This window comes from Ruditapes philippinarum, unplaced genomic scaffold (genome assembly GCF_026571515.1).
Source record: "Ruditapes philippinarum isolate M1 unplaced genomic scaffold, ASM2657151v2 ctg2320_1_1_1_1, whole genome shotgun sequence".
NCBI lineage: Eukaryota > Metazoa > Mollusca > Bivalvia > Venerida > Veneridae > Ruditapes > Ruditapes philippinarum.
Genome location: NW_026853576.1, coordinates 49,442 through 70,702, shown reverse-complemented (window position 1 = coordinate 70,702; position 21,261 = coordinate 49,442). Strand labels below are relative to the sequence as shown.

General features: G+C 33.9%; 1 protein-coding gene across 1 annotated transcript in view; it reads right to left on the bottom strand.

Moving 5' to 3' along the window:
- The window catches only part of LOC132737245 (E3 ubiquitin-protein ligase rnf213-alpha-like), a 52,135-nt gene that overhangs the window by 3,948 nt on the left and 26,926 nt on the right, over nt 1–21,261 (bottom strand). The window contains exons 7-9 of the mRNA XM_060724503.1: nt 18,148–18,416; nt 9,198–9,454; nt 3,725–3,958 (exon numbers count right to left, since the gene is read on the bottom strand). Coding sequence (XP_060580486.1) covers nt 3,725–3,958; nt 9,198–9,454; nt 18,148–18,416 — 760 coding nt within the window. The remainder of the gene's footprint in view (nt 1–3,724; nt 3,959–9,197; nt 9,455–18,147; nt 18,417–21,261) is intronic.

Sequence of the window (21,261 nt, the reverse complement as noted above, 5' to 3'; positions counted from 1 at the left end):
TAATTGAGATGACCCATGTTTGAAATCATCTGAGCAATTACCTATACAAGCATCCTGACCAAGTTTGATGACAAATGAGTCAAAAATGTGACCACTAGAGTGTTAAAAAGATTTTTGCATATATTGGCATTGTGACCTAGTTTTTGCCCCAAGGTGACCCATATTCAAACTTGACCTAGAAATCATCAAAACAGATTTCAGACCAATGTCCAGGATATTTGGATCAAAACAGTAGCTACAAGTGTTAAAAAGATTTTGCAATTTTAGCTCCTTTGACCTAGTTTTTCATCCGAGATTACCCATATTCATTCTCATTCAAGCCATTACCTAAACAAGCATCCTGACTTAGTTTGATGACAATTGAGTCAAATGTGACCAATAGTGTTAACAAAGTTTTTCTATTTTTAGTTCCTGTGACCTAGTTTTCATCAAAGATGACCCATGTTCAAACTCAACCGAGCAAAAATCTAGACAAGCATTCTGACAAAGCTTGATAATAATTGAGGCAAAAATGTGATCACTTGTTTTGTTTGTTTTGTTTGTTTGTATTATTTTACGCCTTTCCCAACAGTATTTCTGTCATATAGGCAGGTAGTTTCCTAACCATTGTTCCTGGAGAGTTACACCAGTACTAGACTACCTTCCTCCGCGCTAAACTACCAAAGCATCTCCCGGGGATCAAACCCATGCCAGAGAGGTAACTAAATAAGAAGTCATCGACTCTAACTTCTCGACCACAGAGGCGGTATATAACCACTAGAGTTGTGACAGTAGCCACTAGAGAGTAAACAAGATTTTTTTTTTTTTAGCTCCTGTGACCTAATTTGTCATTCCAGATAACTCATATTCAACCTCATCTGAGCAATTATCTAAACATGAATTCTTACCAAGTTTGATGACAATTGTGGCAAAAATGTGACCACTATAGAGTGTTAACAAACAAATGTGGACAGAAAACAAACATTCAACGATCCTTAAAGCTCACTCTTAGCTAGCTTCAGATTCATGTGAATCATGGAAAAGGTTTATGGAAATTTAATAATGATTTAAGTTTATAGAAATCAAATTTGCTCAGAAAAAGAGACACCTTTTACAGACAAGAATGATGGAACATTTATATATGACCAAAGGAATATATTAGAAAAAACTTGTTATTATGAAAAGTCCAACATTGAAAGAGAATTGAGAAATTGTGCAGTAAGTACTAAGTTGACAAATTATGAATCTCTACAGCTTGAAGGTTTACTAAGAATAAAGAATATGAAAAATGATAAAAGCCCGGTATGTGATGGGTTTACAACAAAATTTTCAAAACGTTTTGGGACAAAATGGGCATTTCATAGTAAGTACAATAAATTATGGAAATTATGTAAATACTTTTTCAAGAAGTCATATAAATTGGCATCTGGTAGTATAGCAAATAGAATTAAAGGTGTTGTAGTTATAAAGTGTCAAAAGACCAAACCGGATTTGTTCAAAATAGATACATGTATATTGGAGAGAATACTAGATTATTGTATGATATATGAAATTTACTGAACATAATACATCCCAGCTTTAATTATGTCACTATCAATTTTGAAAAAGCTTTTGATACATTATCTTTTAAATCTATAGAAAAATGCCTTTCACTGTTTAATTTTGGCCCTATGTTTAGGAAACGGATATCATTATTTTTTATACAATACTGAAACTTGTGTCATACGAAATGGTTTTTTATCTACAATTTTCAAAGTTAAATGAGGTTGTAGGCAAGGTGATCCAATTTCACCCTATATTTTCATGTTATGCACAGAGATATTGGCTATTAGAACAAGAGCCATGTTAACATGGCCATCCCCTGCCGAATGTGTTTGCTCATTGGAAGACTGTATTATGTATAAGAGCAGAATAATTCAATTTTAAGAGGTCTTTTGGTAATGAAAATTGATGGCTGAAATGATTACAGATTTGAAATCAATATGAATACTGATGGCTGAAAATAACAAAGGGCAATAACTGAAAAATAATGCAAGGTAGGCTATCATTCTTGTGTGCTGCACTCCTTCTCAATGAGATCTATCCACCTATGAAGTTTCAAGTTGATACCTCTAACAATTTTTGAGATAAGCTCTAGACAAAAAGTATGAAAAAAAACAAAGGGCAATAACTCAAAAATTATACAGGGCAGAGTTATCATTCTTGTGCACAGCATTCCTCCTTCATATGATCTATACCTATGAAGTTTCAAGTTGATACCTCAAATACTTTTTGAGATAATTATGCTCCGGACAAAAATGTCGAACGGAAGGATGGACGGATGGAAGAATGGAGACTATTACTATATCCTCAGCCACCTTTTTGGCGGGGAATAATAAAACAATGTTATGATGTTAACGGTACACTAATAGATGGTGAAGAATATAAAATTACACAATTTGCAGATGCTACATCATTATTGTAAGATGGTTCTGAAAAATTGTTAAATAAACCTTTAAAATTGTTTCAGAGATTTCTGGACTAAAAGTAAATTTTGATAAAACCAAAGTCATGTTTCATAGAAATATTTTCAGTACTTTTTGCATTATCACAGTATCCAGTTTTGTAGACAGACAAACAGACAGACAGATGGTAGGTAAACCTAAAGTCCCCTCTTGTTAAATTGGTTGACTAATAAATAAGTAGTAAACAGCCACTTTGTTACATTTTTTAAATATTTTCTTAGTCAGAAAAGATGCACAATCATGTCAAACTGTCAGAGTTATGAATTGAAGTGTGATATTGCTTTGAAGTTCCAAGTTCCTAGTTAATATCTCTACCAGTTCCTGCTATGAGATGAGACGGGACTTGACGGGACATGACTCCTATATAGCTAACTAAGTTTGGAGAGAGTACATTAATATTATGTAGAATTTTACAGAATACATTTAAAGTTCAGCCTGGAATGAAATACTGTATTTTAAACTTTCAAATTATAAACATTATATATGCATTTCTTATGTCTGAAAAACTTAATAAACATTTCATAAGTTTAAATGTTTAATGTAGCTAATATAAGGAAGCTGCTGCATTAAAAACAGACATAAAATCAAAGCACAGAAGGCGCTGAATTTGTTTCGGTCTCAGAATGTCATAAAGGTGAAGGTTGTGAGATTATAAACCAATTTGTTTTTGTAAAGTGCCACCAATGCTTTCCAGCGTTTTAATTGTAGTAAATTGGCTATAAGACTAATTTAAACACTGATATTCAATCCAATGTTTATTTGACTTAAACAATTTGAAAAAAAATGAGTTGCCTTAACTGGGATTTGAACTCCAGACCTCTCGCTTCCTAAGCGAGCGCGCAAACCCCTCGGCCACGGTGAAGTTATTTGTTAACAGCCTGAAGAAAACTATATTATTCTATATTAGGGTTTGTAACGACGCTAACTGTTGTTTAACACAGATGTAAATAATCATGGAGCTTACTATAAGCATGTATATCTATAAAGAATAAAACAATATAAGAAATCGTTGACCATTCAGGAATTATTTTGCTTGAAAATTAATGCGCCTGTCATTTGACCATCTTTACGCAGTGATCTCCCCTGAATTTTTCGGCGTTACTTTACATATAAAGGGAAGTAACGGCTTCAAAAAAGCGAACTACTTTCGGCACTTGCAATTAACAGCATTAGAATCTGAAATTTCGCTACCATTATTTGTTTGGTCTGACGAACCAAACAAATAAAAACTAAATACTCACATTGCCCATTGTCCTGTTTTTGCTTTGAAATACTCCACCTCATTTTCAATTTTAGCAATTCCCCACCACACAGGTTTTTCACTGTCATGTGAAACATCTACAATCTGAGTTTCAAAGGGTGATGATTCGCCAGAGAAAAAATGTACCCACGGCATTAGGTAGAGCCAGGATGGATCTTTTGTTGTTCCTGCCAAAGTTTTTACTAAAGACAGCAATATATCCGAAATAGACTGCCTGAATTAAAAATGAACAATTAAAAAGATAAGAGGGCCATGATGGTCCTGAATTGCTTCCAAGAAACAACTGTTTTTCAATGATTATAGAAATAATTTTTCAAATGAACTTAGAAAGACAAGTCCAGCTCAACTTCAACTTGCCCCTTTAGTTATAAAGTTTCCTGACACTGATTGTTTTTTGTTGTTGTTTTTTTCTTTATAGTAAAAATATTAGGAAATGCACAACTAGGGATGGTACTGATCACTCCTGTGAAGTAATGTTGAAATCCCAAATGAAAGCCGAGCAAGATTTTTCTATTTACAGCTCTAGCAGCCATTTTGTGCAGTAAAGCTGAACAAACCAGCAATATGCACACAGGGATGGTACTGATAATTTCTGTGAAGTTTCATTGAAATCCCACCAGTAGTTTGACCTGTGAAAGCCGGACAAGATTTTTCTATTTACAGCTCTGGCAGCCATTTTGTGCAGTAAAGCAGAACATACCAGCAATATACACAACTAGGGATGTTACTGATAATTTCTGTGAAGTTTCATTGAAGCGAAGCAAAACCTGCTGCTGAAATGCACAACTATGTATGTTACTGCTCACTACTGTGAAGCTGCAATGAAATCTTGCCAGCAGTTTGACCTGTGAAAGCCTGACAAGCTTTGAATGTGGACAAACGGATGTGCATACTTACAAATTGGTTCTTTAGTGACTTTTCTTTTGATCGTTTTAGTTTTATTTAGTCATACAAGCCCTACAAAAAGGATACACACTTAGTAACAAGAGCCATTGCCAGGCAGGGGCAACTCTCCACTTTTTTACTTTTTCTAACAGCAAATAAATAAAAGGTTGTAACAAATCTTTAACTAGAACTATCACTAAATGTGACTAATAACCCTGCAAGACTGCTTTGGAAATGAGGATGTTAGTAGTGACAGAATACCTTGCAAAGAATTGAAATAGAGTTATGGTTGTGGGCAATTAAAGATAGTCGTTGTTAATGTATGTTGTATTCCTTTTAATTAGGCTGACAATTGTAAGAATTTTAATTGAATTCCAATGGAAACTCCAATGACAAGAAAAAGGAACAAAGGGCAATAACACTACAAATACTGAAGATGGAGTTATGGTTACATTGCACTTCCTCTCATTGCCCTAGACCATTGCATGAAAGTGTATTTAATTCCAACTACAAGTTTTCAAGTTATGCACTGGACAAAAAAGTAACAAAGGGCAATAACTGTAACTTGTCAAAATAGAGTTATGGTTCTTGTGCAGTGCACTTCATCTCACTGGCCTTGACCATTGTATGAAGTTTCATTGAATTCCAACCATTAATTTTCAAGTTATGCACTAGACAATAAAAGGTAACAAAGGGCAAAAACACTAAAATGAGTCAAGAAAGTACTACTGTTTCTGTGCCCTTCGCTTCCTCTCAAATATACTTGACCATTGTATGAAATTGTATATAATTCCAACTAGTAGTTTTCAAGTTAGGCTCTAGACAAGAAAAAAGCAATGGAAAAGGAACAAAGGGCAATAACTCTATAATTACTCTGGACAGAGCTATGATTCCTGTGCACTGCACATAAATCTTAATGTGCTTGATGATTGTATGAAGTTGTATCGAATTCCAACCAGTACTTTTCAAGTTATGCTCCATACAAGGAAAAGGAATAAAGGGCAATAACTCTGTAATTAGTCAAGACAGAGTATGGTTCTTGCGCACTGCATTTTCTCTTAATATGCTTGATGATTGTATGAAGTTGTATTGAATTCCATCTAGTATTTTTCAAGTTATGCTCCAGACAAGGAAAAGTAATAAAGGTCAATAACTCTATAATTAGTCAAGTTGGAGTTATGGTTCTTGTGCACTGCACTTCCTCTTAATGTGCTTGACCATTGTATGAAGTTATATTGAATTCCAACCATTAGTCTGTAAGTTATGCTCCAAACAAAAGAAAGCTATGGAAAAGTAACAAAGGGCAATAAATCTGTAATAAATTAAGATAGAGTTATGGTTCTTGTGCAATACACTTCCCCTTATTATGCTTGACCATTGTATGAAGTTGTTTTGAATTCCCACCAGTAGTTTTCAAGTTATACTCCGGACAAGGAAAAGTAACAAAGGGCAATAACTCTGTAATTAGTCAAGATAGAGTTACAATTCTTGTGCACTGCACTTCCTCTCAATGTGCTTGATCATTGTATGAAGTTGATTTGAATTCCAATCATTAGTTTTCAAGTTATGCTCCAGACAAGGAAAATGCAACGGACCGCTGGAACGACCAACAAACCGACCACTGAGTGACTCCTATATAACCCCCAAACTTCGTTTTGGGGGTATAAAAAGAAAAGGAATAAAAAGTAGTTTTTCCTTTTTTAAAACTTTTAATAGGTAGGTCTGGTCACACTTATTGTTTTGTCTTAGCATGAATGCACTTTGTCCAAATTTGATAGCTGAACATCAAAGGACAAGACAGAAGGTCATTTTCTTCAAAGTCTAGGTTAGCTGAGCACATAGCCCAAATTTCATACCTGCACATCAAAGGATGAGAAAGTATGTCCCTTCACCAAATCATCTAAGTCAGCTGACAACAAAGTTAAATTTTACATCTAAAACTGTGCACATAGCTGTACATCATTTCATAGCTATACATCAAAGGATAACAAGAGCCATGTTATCATGGCCATCCCCTGCCGAATGTGTTTGCTCATTGAAAGAAGCAGTTTTGGAGATGAAGCGCAGACAAGATTTTTCTCTTTATAGCTCTGATGGCCATTTTGTAAAGCGGAGCAGAATGTGCCTGCGACATGCACAACAAAAGATGGTACTGATCATTCCTGTAATGTTTCAATGAATTTCCCCAAGTGGTTTTGGAAATGAAGCGCAGACAAGATGACCAGACGGACGGAAGGACAGAGCATAAAAAATACTATGGAAAAGTTTTTTACACTGAAAGATCAAATGGAGAACTCTGTGACGGATCTTGTGCACTGCAATACAGGTCAAGAAAAAAAGCTTGCAATACCAAATTTGGAGACCATCAACTTATAGCTCTAGACAAGCTTATTAAGTAGGAAAATTAACTAAGGAAAATAACTCAAAAATCATGAAGTGCAGAGTACAAGTTCTTGTGCACTGCACCTCTTCTCAATGAGCTCTATTGTCCTATGAAGTTTCAAGTCCATAGCTTTTATAGTTTAAGAGAAATGGCCTACGCAAAAATAAAGTATGAAAATTTACAAAGAAAAATAACTCAAAAAATAAGAAGTGCAGAGTAATGATTCTTATGCACTGCACTTCAGGTTATTTAAAAGCATGCATACCAAGTTTGTAGTCAATTATACCTATAATAACTGAATTATGCTCCGGACAAGTCTAAGGGGACTCTGCCACCAACACCTCCAATGCCCCCAAGGAAAGTTACCCCTATATGTCGACATTTTCAAGGCGACACAAAAAACGTTGTAAGCCAGTTACACAAAAAATAACTAGAAATGTGTCCATAGGACACGGATGCCCCCCCCCCCCCCCCCACGCCACTGTTCTGTCAATCTTATGACTCTAGGTCAAATATTTTTTGGACTACATGTGCCACAAGTTGAAAACTAAAAGTCAACAAAGGGCTAAATTAGGTCGCAGCAAAAATTCCTTCCTTTACTACCATCTACACATTAAGGTTGTTAATCCCTGGAAGTTTAAGCAAAATCTGCCATCTGGTTTAAGAGGAGTTGCGTTCACAAAATTTCTATATAGTATATAATGAAAAAATCAACAAAGGGCCATAATTCTGTTAAATTTGGTTGCAGCAAAAATTCCTTCCTTTACTGCCATTTACACATTAAGGTTGTTCATCCCTGGAAGTTTAAGCAAAATCTGCCATCCGGTTTAAGAGGAGTTGCATTCATAAAATTTCTACATAGTATATTGTGAAAAAATCAACAAAGGGCCATAATTCTGTAAAATTTCGTCGCAGCGAAAATTCCTTCCAGGTTCCTTTACTACCATCTACACCTTAAGGTTGTTCATCCCTGTAAGTTTAAGCAAAATCTGCCATCAGGTTTAAGAGGAGTTGCGTTCACAAAATTTCTACATAGTATATAGTGAAAAAATCAACAAAGGGCCATAATTCTGTTAAATTTGGTCGCAGCAAAAATTCCTTCCTTTACTTCCATCTACACATAAGGTTGTTCATCCCTGTAAGTTTAAGCAAAATCTGCCATCCGGTTTAAGAGGAGTTGCGTTCATAAAATTTCTACATAGTATATAGTGAAAAAATCAACAAAGGGCCATAATTCTGTTGAATTTGGTCGCAGCAAAAATTCCTTCCTTTACTTTCATCTACACATTAAGGTTTTTCATCCCTGTAAGTTTAAGCAAAATCTGCCATCCGGTTTAAGAGGAGTTGCGTTCACAAGATTTCGGGAAGTACGGACGGACGGACCAATTTTTCAGGTTTATGAGCTATTTCTATTGTTATTTCCTTTTGTTTCTTGTGGGCTAACTATTGTTTCCTTATGAGCTAACTATTATTTATGGAATGAAGTCCTTTGTTCTCTTTTGTCCCAGTGTACCGTTAGTTAGCTCATATACCTAAAATGTTTGTGCGGACGGACGGACGGACAAGTGCAACGCTATATGCTCCCACATTGTGGGGGCATAAAAATTGCAATAATTTGACCTTCAAGGTCAAGGTCACTTAAGAGTGAAGGTCAAGGTCTGTCTGGTTAACTTGAAGGTCTATCCTAAAAGATTATATGTCTAAGTTTGGAGACAATCCATTCAAAATAACAAAGTTACAGCCAAAAATAGCAAAATAGAAGCAAAATTTAGACATTTGACCTTGAAGGTCATGGTCATCTGTGAATGAAGGTCAAGGTTAGTCTGTTCTACTAAAAGATCTTGTCTCATTTGTTGTAGCGGCCAAGTATGAAGACAATACTCAAAGAACTTAAAATTTATGGTCAAGGTACAAGTTTGCAGATGGCAACACCAACATGACTGTAACAATACCTCTATCTTTTTTATGAATTTTTATTTTCAAAAAAAAAAAAAAAAAAAAAAAAAAAAAAAATCGAACTAAAAATATGTACTGTGAATTTTTCTAATAAATTTGGAACAATTTATGATTTTTTTTAAAACTAAAATATATAAAAGGGATATGAAATGAAGTAGAAATTGTTATTAGAAACAGAATTGAATAGAAATTCTGTATGTCATTATTTAGTACAAATCTGGTTCTGTACCTTTTTTCTTGAAAATTCTGTTCCATAAATTGGTAATTTTGACATTGTTTTTCTTTCTTTCCTCTTCTTATAAGCATTGCTTTGCAAAGTGTCTGAATAAATTTTGAATCCTGTAGGTTAATATTCAATGTATGTAAGGCACATACAACAAGAATACATCCGTTCAAAATTTGTTCTCGTTCTCCCTCACTTGCTGTTGACTGATCTCTGTCTATTTTCCACAGATCAAACATTGCTTGGACCAAGTTCTTCCCAAACTAAAAATGATATCAAATGAGATTTGGTAAACTTTGCAACATCTTTAAAGTATAGTAAATTATATCATTATAAATTACATAATAAGGATTAAAGACATGCCTTGAATTCACATTGATTTAGTGTAAACAAGTTCATATTCACATGATCCTTATTTCGCAAAAATACCTTTCCTGAATTATTTTGTGGATTTATGAATTTGCACCTGCAGAGTCAGAAATTGAAATTTGCAAATTTGTTTGTATCTTACTTTGCAAAATAACTGGGAAGGAATACTTTATTACAAATTAATTTCCTTACTGTGCCAAACTTATTCTCAGAAAATTTTCCATAAATGTATTATTTATTATGAATTTTTTTTATACTTTGTCATATTTGGATATAATGTATAATAATATACAGTATTATTTGATAATTCCCTCATTAAAGATAGAGTTCTCCTCTGTCTTTCTCATGATTTTTGTGGTTGTTTATCAACTATATATTTTACAGTAAACAATATAAGTATTCAAAGATTCATGTGAAAGAGCCATTGAAATATCATTCAGAACTTTGTGAACATGATCAGGGTCGAGAAATAACCTGACAATTAAGCATAGATCATTAACTTAGACTTAACTGACCGAAGAATAAAGATATTCACGATCAGATAAGTAGAAATAAACCTGACCTATTATTCCTATACAATAGATGTACAAGTAAAATGGTTTCCTGCGGTGAACATTTTAATGATATAAAGATATTTCATTTAACTATAAACATTTGTATCAAGAATATAGTTGACAATTGAATAAACGATCAATATAGAAGAAGCTAGGTCTTTGGAAACTGATGACCGTTGAAGACCGGAGAAGGTCGAACATAAAACAATTATTTCTTTTTAAGAAAATGATTAAATAGGCCTACCATTTTATGAATAATTCCGAGCAAAAAAATCAATAAAGTAAACACACAAGTTTACGCAGAAAATATCTCTATTTATTATGGCAGATGCCACTACGAATATTTTAACTTTGTAGATTTTCAGTGTAAACAATTTATTGTTTGTAAAATTTGAGATAGATATTAAAGAAACATTGATAATTTTCAAACACATCATTCAAGTTTTTCCACCTTAAACGGTAAAATAATTATAGAAAATTAGAAAAATCACGTAATAGTTTTTGTTCTTAATTAGGGGTAATTCGGACTAATTCCCTACAGGTAAATCCGTAACGTACCGGCAAACGGTATTTAGCTAGGATTTCGAAAAGGTCAATTTACCAATCATGTACGGTTAACAGATCACATGCTCCTCCATGTACCGAAAACAGGTCACGTGCCCCTCCATGCCTCAAAAGTTAAACCCGTACCAATACCCTGCGGTCTGGAGACTAAAGTATATGCTAAAAGTGTCATTGGAACACATAAATGTGTATTATTCCCTGCGGTCTGGAGACCGCAGGGTATTGGCACGCGTTCAAGTTTTTAGACATGGAGGAGCACGTGACCTGTTTTCGGTACATGGAGGAGCATGTGATCTGTAAACCGTACATGATTGGTTAATTGACCTTTTCGAAAACCTAGCTAAATACCGTTTGCCGATACGTTACGGATTGACCTCTAGGGAGTTAGTCCGAATTACACCTAATTAAGAACAAAAATCTATTACGTGATATTTCTAATTTTCTATAATTATTTTGCCGTTTAGGGTGGAAAAACTTGAATGATGTCTTTGAAAATTATCAATGTTTCTTTAAAATCTAACTCAAATTTTACAAATACTGAAAATCTACAAAATTAAAATATTCGTAGTGGCATCTGCCATTATAAATAGAGATATTTTCTGCGTAAACTTGTGTGTTTACTTTATTTTTTTTGCTCGGAATTATTCATAAAATGGTAGGCCTATTAAATCATTTTCTTAAAAAGAAATAATTGTTTTATCTTCGGCCGTCTCCGGTCTTCAACGTCACCAGTTTTCCAAAGACCTTCTTCTATATTGATCGATTATTGTTAACTATATTCCTGATACATAGAGGATATTAAATGAGTGTAAGTTCAATACTAAATTTATTGCACGAGTTGAATAAAATTATATTACGCCAGCCTCTGGCGAGCAGAATATTTTTTTATTCAACTCGTGCAATAGATTCAGTAATGAACTTACACGAATTTAATATTCTATTTATCACATACCAAAAATTAAGGCCGTTTAAAATGATCATTGACGCGCCTATAGTATAACGCTAACATTTAGCGCGTCTTTACACTATGTTTGTATAACGCTAATGAGGTTAACGTCAAAATATATGCACGGCCGTGCAATAACATATTTATAGAGTCGCAAAATCGGCACGGGTGTGTGATAAAATAGTTTATTTATCCCCCCAACAATGTTGAAAATAGTTAAATGAAAAATCTTTATATCATTAAAAATGTTCCCGCAGGAAACCATTTTACTTGTTTACATTTTCCAGCTGATGAATTCAGTTGACCTGCCAAATGATGAGACAGCACTGTCACAATGTAACAAAAATACCATAATCATCTTTTGGAAAACAAATGACTATTTCAAATAAATAAGCCATTAATTTTAGTAATTACTATTCTATAAAAGAATCATAACATTTTAACAGACACTTGACAGATCTATCTTATGTGACGTTGCATGACCCATGACAGTGCTATATTTAGCGGAGCACTGTGATTGGATAACTAATTCTGTTACTGAATCTCATTGGCTCAAAGTACTTAAATTGAATGTTTAGCAGTGGCCAAATTTCATTTGAAATTAACACCCCAAAGTCTATAAATACAGATGCTCACTTCAGTTAATCTCAGAGCAGCTTCTCCAACCATAATACACCGACTAACAAGGTTATTATAAACTTGAACAGTAGCTCAACCCTATCTGTCAAACAACAGAAATCAGCCGAACATTCCACTAAATAAATATTCTGTTAGAAGATTTAACTATAATTTATGCAAAACATGTACATATTACCCGTTCTTTAACAACTTAACATTGATGAACTCATTACAGTAACAATACCATTTGAGGGCAATAATTTATTTATTTTACAAAATTCAATCATTTATTTATTTATTATATCTCACTGTACTTGAGCATTTTGGTATATTGAAGTGTTTATATTCTTTTTCATTGACTAAGTTTTATAATTAATTACCGTACTTTTAAACTTCAGTAGTCTTAAAAGTTTTCCTGACAAAAACAAACAACTGCAGTGACAATGGTAACAATATACTTGTTAGTAATATTATACTTGAACATCAGTGTGATAAATTGTCCGTTTATCATTATTGTTTTTGTTAAAATTTTCTATCATTATCTAAACAACATGTATTCACATTTGTCTGTAAAGTGCATTATTATATATATGTTGATATTGAGAGGATACTGGATGTCAATGATACTAAAATAACTAGAAATGTGTCAATAGTCAACGGGTGCCCAAACACTCACTGTTTAGTCAATCTTATGACTTTAGGTCAAATATTTTATGGGCTACATGTGCCACAAGTTAAAAACTAAAAATTGTTTACAAAGTCAAGGGCAAGATTAAGAAATACTGAATAAATCCACAAGTAAACCCCAAGGTGCATAAGTACATGGCTGACCAAAATTCTTGTAAACTTTCAGACCGACAGGTCAAATATTTTTTGAGTTATGCATGAACAAGTTGAAAATTGCAAATTTATACTAAGTCAAGGGCAATTACTCTTAACAAAACTGAAAAAAAAATCCACATGCAAAACCTCAGGTGCATAGCTTCACAGTGATGTTGATCATTATTTCTGTAAAGTTGGTTGATTCTAACTCAATTAGCACTCGAGTAACAAATAACACTACATAATGGAATAGTTTTCACTAAGTCAAGGACAATAAATCAGACAAAACAGAAAAAATCCACAAGTGAAACCCCAGGTGCACAACTTCACAGCATGCTAAGCAACATTCCTGTTCCTAGTGTTTCATGACACTAGATCAAATACTTTTGAGTTAGGTGCAACACAAGTTAAAAATCGTAAATGTTTCAAAGTCAAGGGCAATTACTCTAAAACACTAAACATATCCAGATGACAATACACAGGTGCACAACTACACATGCTGATCAACATTCCTGTAAAGTTTCATGACTCTAGGCCAAATACTTTTTGAGCTACATGTGACACAAGTTGAAAATTGCAAATATTTACTAAGTCAAGAGCGACTGTAATAAAACAGACTAAATCCACAAGTGAAACTACAGGTGCACAACTACACATGCTGAGCAACATTCCTGAAAGGTTTCATGACTCTAGGTCAAATGCCTTTTGAGATATGTGCGACACGAGTTGAAAATTGCAAATTTTTGCTATGTCAAGGGCAATAACTCTAAAAATACTAAATATATAAACACAAAAATACCCAGAGGCACAACTACACATGCTCAGGGATCATTCTAGGGGGCGATTTCCGCGATTTCTCGCAAAAAAATCACCAAAATCTCAGAGAAATTTGTGAAATGAGAGAAAATCTCGCACGGCAATTTGAGCCGGAAAATGTCTAATCACAATCAAAAGAATGCTAAAGTTACACAAAAATATGATGAAAAATTCACGATTCCCATCAAGAATTTAATTTCAAATTGTTTATTAATGAAATTGGTGTAAAAAAACTCCAAAAAGTAGTCCAACACTTTGAATTATTTAGCCTAAAATAATTGCCGATCGGAGACCGCAAATTCACCGTACGGTATGATGGCTAACCTTTATCTATCTGTAAGTCGAGAATTTACATAAAACACTTTTAATTGATTTTAATAAAAATCGTTAGACACAGACTAACATAAAAATGGACATGTAAAAAACAAATACTGGTAAAATTTGTCTTCTAAATGTCACATCAACCACGGTAAATTTTGCCGTAAAGAACAAATTAAAAAAAATTGTTTTACGATTCCTGATGAAATAGCCGATAATAAATATTCTTTTATTGAACAAAAATATTTAATTTTATATTATTGCAATCAGCAACAGCTAGAATTGTGAATGTTTCAGCAGAAAACAGACAAATATTCATTTGTCACATATTTTCGCGATGTCGTGAAAAAAATACTAAAAGGAAGCTGAGTGTTATTTAAAGGTGTTTTATAACACTAAAAATGATGTTTATGAATAAAAATTACTTTAGGTATACATTGTTTATATTTGTGGATATGGAGATATTTGTCATTATGTGTTCAGGTCACATATTCAATGAATATTTTTTTAAAGGAGGGAGGTGTGTGAAGAGAATCATAAAGAAAACAAAATGTAAGGTTATAAAAAATATTCTTCAAATCTCAACAATCACTTCTGTACAGTACAGTGTTGTCCATTAGGAACATTGGCTGCAAATAATAGTTGTAGTAGATATCCATGTATAATTCTTTTATATTTCAGAATAAAAGTGTTATATTTATTTTTCACAACTAGAATTTTATTATGTTTAAAAATTCACAAAAGAAAAGGCATAGGATGTGTTAAAAAAGTGAAAACAAAAATCACTGTAATAAACAGAGCTACATCTTCTTATATCCTCATTAGATAAACAATGTTTATATGTACAGTGATTTTAAAAAGTTAGAAATTTCTATATTTTTAACCTCGCCCATCATGACAATTAAATATCTCAAGAAAATCTAATTTCTCTCATTAAAATTTCTCAAATGAGAGAAAATCTCTCACTAAAAATCCTGACCAGAATGATCCCTGCATGCTGACCAATATTCATGTCTCTAGGTCTAATATTTTTTTAGCCATGTGCAACACAAAAGTGAACAAACAGATGGATGGACACATAGACAGACTTTTCAAGGGTAAATCTAAATGTCCCCACCCCATAGTGGGGGCACAAAAAGGTTCTAAAGTATAAAATAAAGCAAAACAAGATGTTTGTAAACCACACATGTTCATGTGATCAGGCAATTGTAACTGACTTTTGACCTAGTGACCAAAAAATCAATAGGAGTTATCTACTGGTCATGACTTGTCACTAGGTAATTGTGACAGTAAAGGTTGTGTGCAGCAATTTTATGACAAAGTTATCATAAATCATACCAAATATGCATAAATTTTATGATTTAAATGACAGCCAATTTGTTATATTACATTAGACCTTGAAATGTGTTGAATGAAAAATATAAACCAAGGCAACTTGAGTTGCTGAGTTATTGGTTGGTGACCATCTCTACTTACAAGGTCAATGTAACTTTGACCCTTATCAATAGGGGTTATCTACTGGCCAAGAACAATAGACCTGTGAAGATTGAAGGTAAATGACTCATGAGTTGTTGAGATATTGATAAGAAAGTGTTTTTACCTATAAGGTCAATATTATCTTGACCTCTAATCCCTTGACCCCAAAAATCCATTGAGGTCATCTTCTCACCAAAAGCAATGCATCTGTGAGGTTTGAAAGTCCAGGGTCGATGGGTTGTCCAGTTATTGACAGGCAATCATTTAGACATACAAGGTCAATGTGACCTAGACCTTTGGGTGACCCCTTGACCCCAAAATTAAAACCAATGCACCTATGAACTTTGAGGGCCAAAGGCCCATGTCTTGTCAAGTAATTGATCTGAAACAGTTTTAACCTACAAGGTCAGTATGACATTGACATTTGACCCCTTGACCAAAAATCAATAGGGGCCATTTGTGACCTAGTTTTTCATTCGAAATGACCCATGTTCAAACTTATCCGAGGGATTACCTTGACAAGCATCCGATCCTGACCATGTTTGATGACAATTGAGTAAAAAATGTGACCACAAGAGTGTTTACAAGATTTTTTCATATTTGGGAGGTGTGACCTAGTTTTTGACCACAGGCGACCCATACTCAAACTTAATCTATAAATTATCAAAACAAAGTTTAACTTTCAGGCAAATTTCAAGGATATTTGGATCAAAACAGTAGCCTCTAGTGTTAACATGATTTTCTATTTCAGCTTCTATGACCTAGTTTTTCATCCGAGATAACCCATGTTCGAACACATCTGAGCAATTACTTAGACAAGCATCCTGACCAAGTATGATGACAATTAAGTCAAAAATGTGGACCACTAGAGTGTTAACAAGGTTTTTCTATTTTCAGCTCCTGTGACCTAGTTTTTCATCCAATGACCCATGTTCAAACTCATCAGAGCTATTATCTAGACAAGCATCCTCACATAGTTTAATGATTGAGGCAAAAAAGTGACCGCTAGAGTGTTAACGAACAAATGTGGACCGACGACGGACATTCAACGATCCTAATTGCTCACCCTGAGCTAGCTCAGGTGAGCTAAAGAGAAACATCACAAAAAAAAATTTTTATGATTATTTTTCCCCAAACTTCCAAATATTTTTTGGCCATTTGTAGAATTGGCATAATTGCAGCCGAAACCCTGCTTTATCATTTTCAGCTGAAAATGAAACAAGAGCTGTCGGTAGGACAGCAACGCTCGACTATTCTTAGTGCTTGATAGTAAAAAAAATGCTTGATACAGTTACCTCCTCCTGTTTACAGGTTGGGGTCATGATGGTGAACAAGTGTGCAAAGTTTCAAAGCCATATGTCAATGGACTTTGCAAATATTTGAACTATTACAAAAACTTTAACGTAAATTCTAAGTCAAAAAAGGGGCATAATTCTGTCAAAATGCTTGATAGAGTTACCTCCTCCTGTTTAAAGGTTGGGGTCATGATGTTGAACAAGTGTGCAAAGTTTCAAAGCCATATGTCAATGGACTTTGAAAAGATTTGAACTATTACAAAAACTTTAACGTAAATTCTAAGTCAAAAAAGGGGCATAATTCTGTCAAAATGCTTGATACAGTTACCTCCTCTTGTCTACAGGTTGGGGTCATGATGGTGAACAAGTGTGCAAAGTTTCAAAGCCATATGTCAATGGACTTTCAAAATATTTAAACTATTACAAAAACTTTAACGTAAATTCTAAGTCGAAAAAGGGGCATAATTCTGTCAAAATGCTTGATAGAGTTACCTCCTCCTGTCTACAGGTTGGGGTCATGATGGTGAACAAGTGTGCAAAGTTTCAAAGCCATATGTCTATGGACTTTGAAAATATTTGAACTATTACAAAAACTTTAACGTAAATTCTAAGTAAAAAAAGGGGCATAATTCTGTCAAAATGCTTGATAGAGTTACCTCCTCCTGTTTACAGATTGGGGTCATGATGTTGAACAAGTGTGCAAAGTTTCAAAGCCATATGTCAATGGACTTTGAAAATATTTGAACTATTACAAAAACTTTAACGTAAATTCTAAGTCGAAAAAGGGACATAATTCTGTCAAAATGCTTGATAGAGTTACCTCCTCTTATCTACAGGTTGGGGTAATGATGGTAAACAAGTGTGCAAAGTTTCAAAGCCATATGTCAATGGACTTTGAAAATATTTGAACTATTACAAAAACTTTAACGTAAATTCTAAGTCGAAAAAGGGGCATAATTCTGTCAAAATGCTTGATAGAGTTACCTCCTCCTGTCTACAGGTTGGGGTCATAATGGTGAACAAGTGTGCAAAGTTTCAAAGCCATATGTCTATGGACTTTGAAAATATTTGAACTATTACAAAAACTTTAACATAAGTGGTTACGCCAACGCCGACGCTCGGTTGACTGCAATAGCTCTACTTATTCTTATCGAATAGTTGAGCTAAAAAATACTTACGAAATCAACAAATGCCATATATTTATCCGACCAACATCTAGTATCTGAGTAATAAATCTTCCACAAAGATTCAAAAAGCATTTGTATTCTACAGAGGATGTTTGAAAAGCCGACTTTGTCCAAATCAGAGAGTTGTGGACAAAACACATGGATAGCTTTCTCTGCATGTTTTTTAAAATCTCCTTTAAAAGAAAACACCTCTTTCACTTTACCCACAGAAACCTTGTCAGGTTCTCTTTCAGCAAACCCATCATACTGGTGCCATTCACCTGAAAAACATAAGTAAAATTTACAGGTTGAGAGATTGATAAATATCTATCAATAAAGAGCATTTAAATCCTGTCATATGTAACAAGAGCCACCGCCAGGCCGGGCAACACTCATTTTTTCTAAATGCGAACAAGTAAAGGTTTAAACAAACATTTAAAAAGAAATTTATATGAGAAAAAAAATAAGGTTTTCCTTTATGGGTTTGATATGACTATAAAGTGGAAGGAAAAGCATCCTGTTTATAATGTCTTGAAGTTTAGAGAAAATAAGGCATTGCTTTCAGTGCCATAGAATGCCAATTAGAAGCCATAAAATCTAACTAAAAGATATTTATTTCCAAGCACAAACAATAAACCTTACAACATTTGAAGAGAACTATTTTGTGTCGCCTATTTTAAGAAAAAGTGAACTCTTTGCCATAAAGATTATCCAGAAATTAGATGGCAGTATGCAAAACCAAAAGAATTCCATTAATCTTATAAACCTTGACAGTCAAGGTCAATTAAAGGTTTAAGTCAAATCTACAATATTCAATTTATTTGTTTGGTAGCAAGTCTTGTTTTGTCCAAGTTTTACATCAAATTCGTATATAAATAACCAAAATTGAATAATTTGACCTTGACGGTAAAGCTCATTTAAAGTTCAAGGTCAATGTCATTTCAACCTTTTAAAGGTCTTCTACAAAAGGTCAATCTGTCCAAGTATGAAGATAAGCTATTCATTTCTTTCCAAGTAACAGTCAATTATATTAAAAATCAGAGAAAATTCAATATTTTATCTTTCAAGGACAAGGTCATAAAAGAGCCACAGTTTATTTCAGTTTGATATACAAGACAGTCTTATCCCAAAGAATGTTGTGTCTTAATATAAAGTATATCAATTCATTAATAATAAAGTTATATCCAGTTACTGCATAAAAAAGAAGAAAATTTCTATAATTTGACCTTCAGCATAAAGGTTATTTGTAAGTGATGGTCAAGGTTTGTCTGGTTAAATTATAGGTCTCTCCTCATGGATTATTGTGTTAAAGTTTGATGATAATTCATTTTGCAATATCAAGGCAGTCTAACGAGAGCTAAATCCCCTTCCACAGCTGACATAAATGTGTACTTCTTGCCTTCAGCAGCCATGACCTTGATGTTGTGCCATGCATATCTTAAACACATGGTCTCATGATGGTGATTATTTGTGCAAAGCTATTAAAATCTTCAATAAGGTCAAAAATTTATGGAGAACAAATAATCTTTTATCCTGCTACTGTCAATATCGTCAGCTGGATAAAGCCTTGCCGGATAAACTTTTCTATCTCCAGTCATTACGTCATATGATGAAGTATTACGTCATATGATGACGTCAACTGTTTAGCAGCAAAACAAAACTACATAAAGATGCTATTTTATCGGGGAAAAGTAAGAATGAAACCATTTTATGATTTAATTATTATAAAAACATGATTGAAAGCAGGATAAATCAAATACATGGTTGATGGCGGGATGGAGAAGGTTTATATCTGGTTCACTGCGAAAGTGAATCTTGGTTCGCTAAAGCTCACCAAGATACACCTTCTCGCTCACCAAATAAACCTTCTCCATCCCGACATCAACCATGTATTCTCTATAACATTAGGGGTAGCAACCTGAATGTAACTTTGGATTAGCAACCTGGATGTTGTGCTCGGCAGACTGTGTCATGGTGGGATCATTTGTAATTTAAAAACCTTTGAATTGTCAGTAAGTTTAATATAGAGCTGAAAATTAGATGTTTTAAAATTGGACCTTAGAGTGTGACTCTGACCTTGGGGGTAGTGATTTGATTATTATGCTCTGCATATCATCTCAAAATGGTGTTCATTTCTACCAAGTTATCTTAAAAACATTGCAGCTGTTTATAAGTTATGTAGCAGCCAAGAAATGTACACTTCTTAACACTTATCTCATAATGGTGATCACTAGTGTCAAGTTATTTCAAACATTTTTCAGTGGTTTCAAAAGTTATGGATTACAGACACAAATGTAGACTTTTTAACACTTGACCTTTAAGTGTGACCTTGACCTTGGGGGGGGGGGGGTAGCAACCCAATTATTAAGCTCTGCACATCGTCTCTCACAAACTCCTCGCAGCGGTTACTTCCCCTGATCTGTACAGTAACCACTGCCACCACAAGTAAATTCGGTCGAATATAGCCGGATATATTTTTTTCACTTTTAATCTTAAAATAGAATACTTAATATCATTTTAGTTTTCTTTCGTTAAATAGTTATGCTTAATGTACAAGAAAGTAAAAAATTATACGTTTAAAAATTATTTTGTAAACATAACGAAAGATATTTTCACTGTGACACCGTTATGCATAGTAACAACCAGTAAACAATGGCAGAATAATAAACAGTTTATTGAACGATTGCACAAAAAGATTTGATCCGGCACTTGTTTTTAAAGTGATAACAAATTGTGTGTCTTGAACTTATTTTGTCTGGTTAGGATGTAATTATAAATCTGCCAGTTTGATATGGGATCCTTGGCGTTCTGAAACTGGCCGCCATGTTTTTGTCACATGATACAACTATCATCACGTGATTTCAGTGGTGGCAGTGGTTAAAGTAGCAAAGCGTGACGTAACCGCTGTGAGGAGTTTGCGTCTCTCAATGGTTATAATGGTGATCACTTGTGCCAAGTTATTTAAACAAATTTCTGCTGTTTAAAAAGTTATGGAGCAGACACGAAATGTAGACTTTTAGCACTTGACCTATAAGTGTGACCTTGTCCTTGGGTGGTAGCAACCCAATTATTGCACTCTGCACATCGTCTTTCAATGGTTATCACTTGTGCCAAGTTATTTCTAAA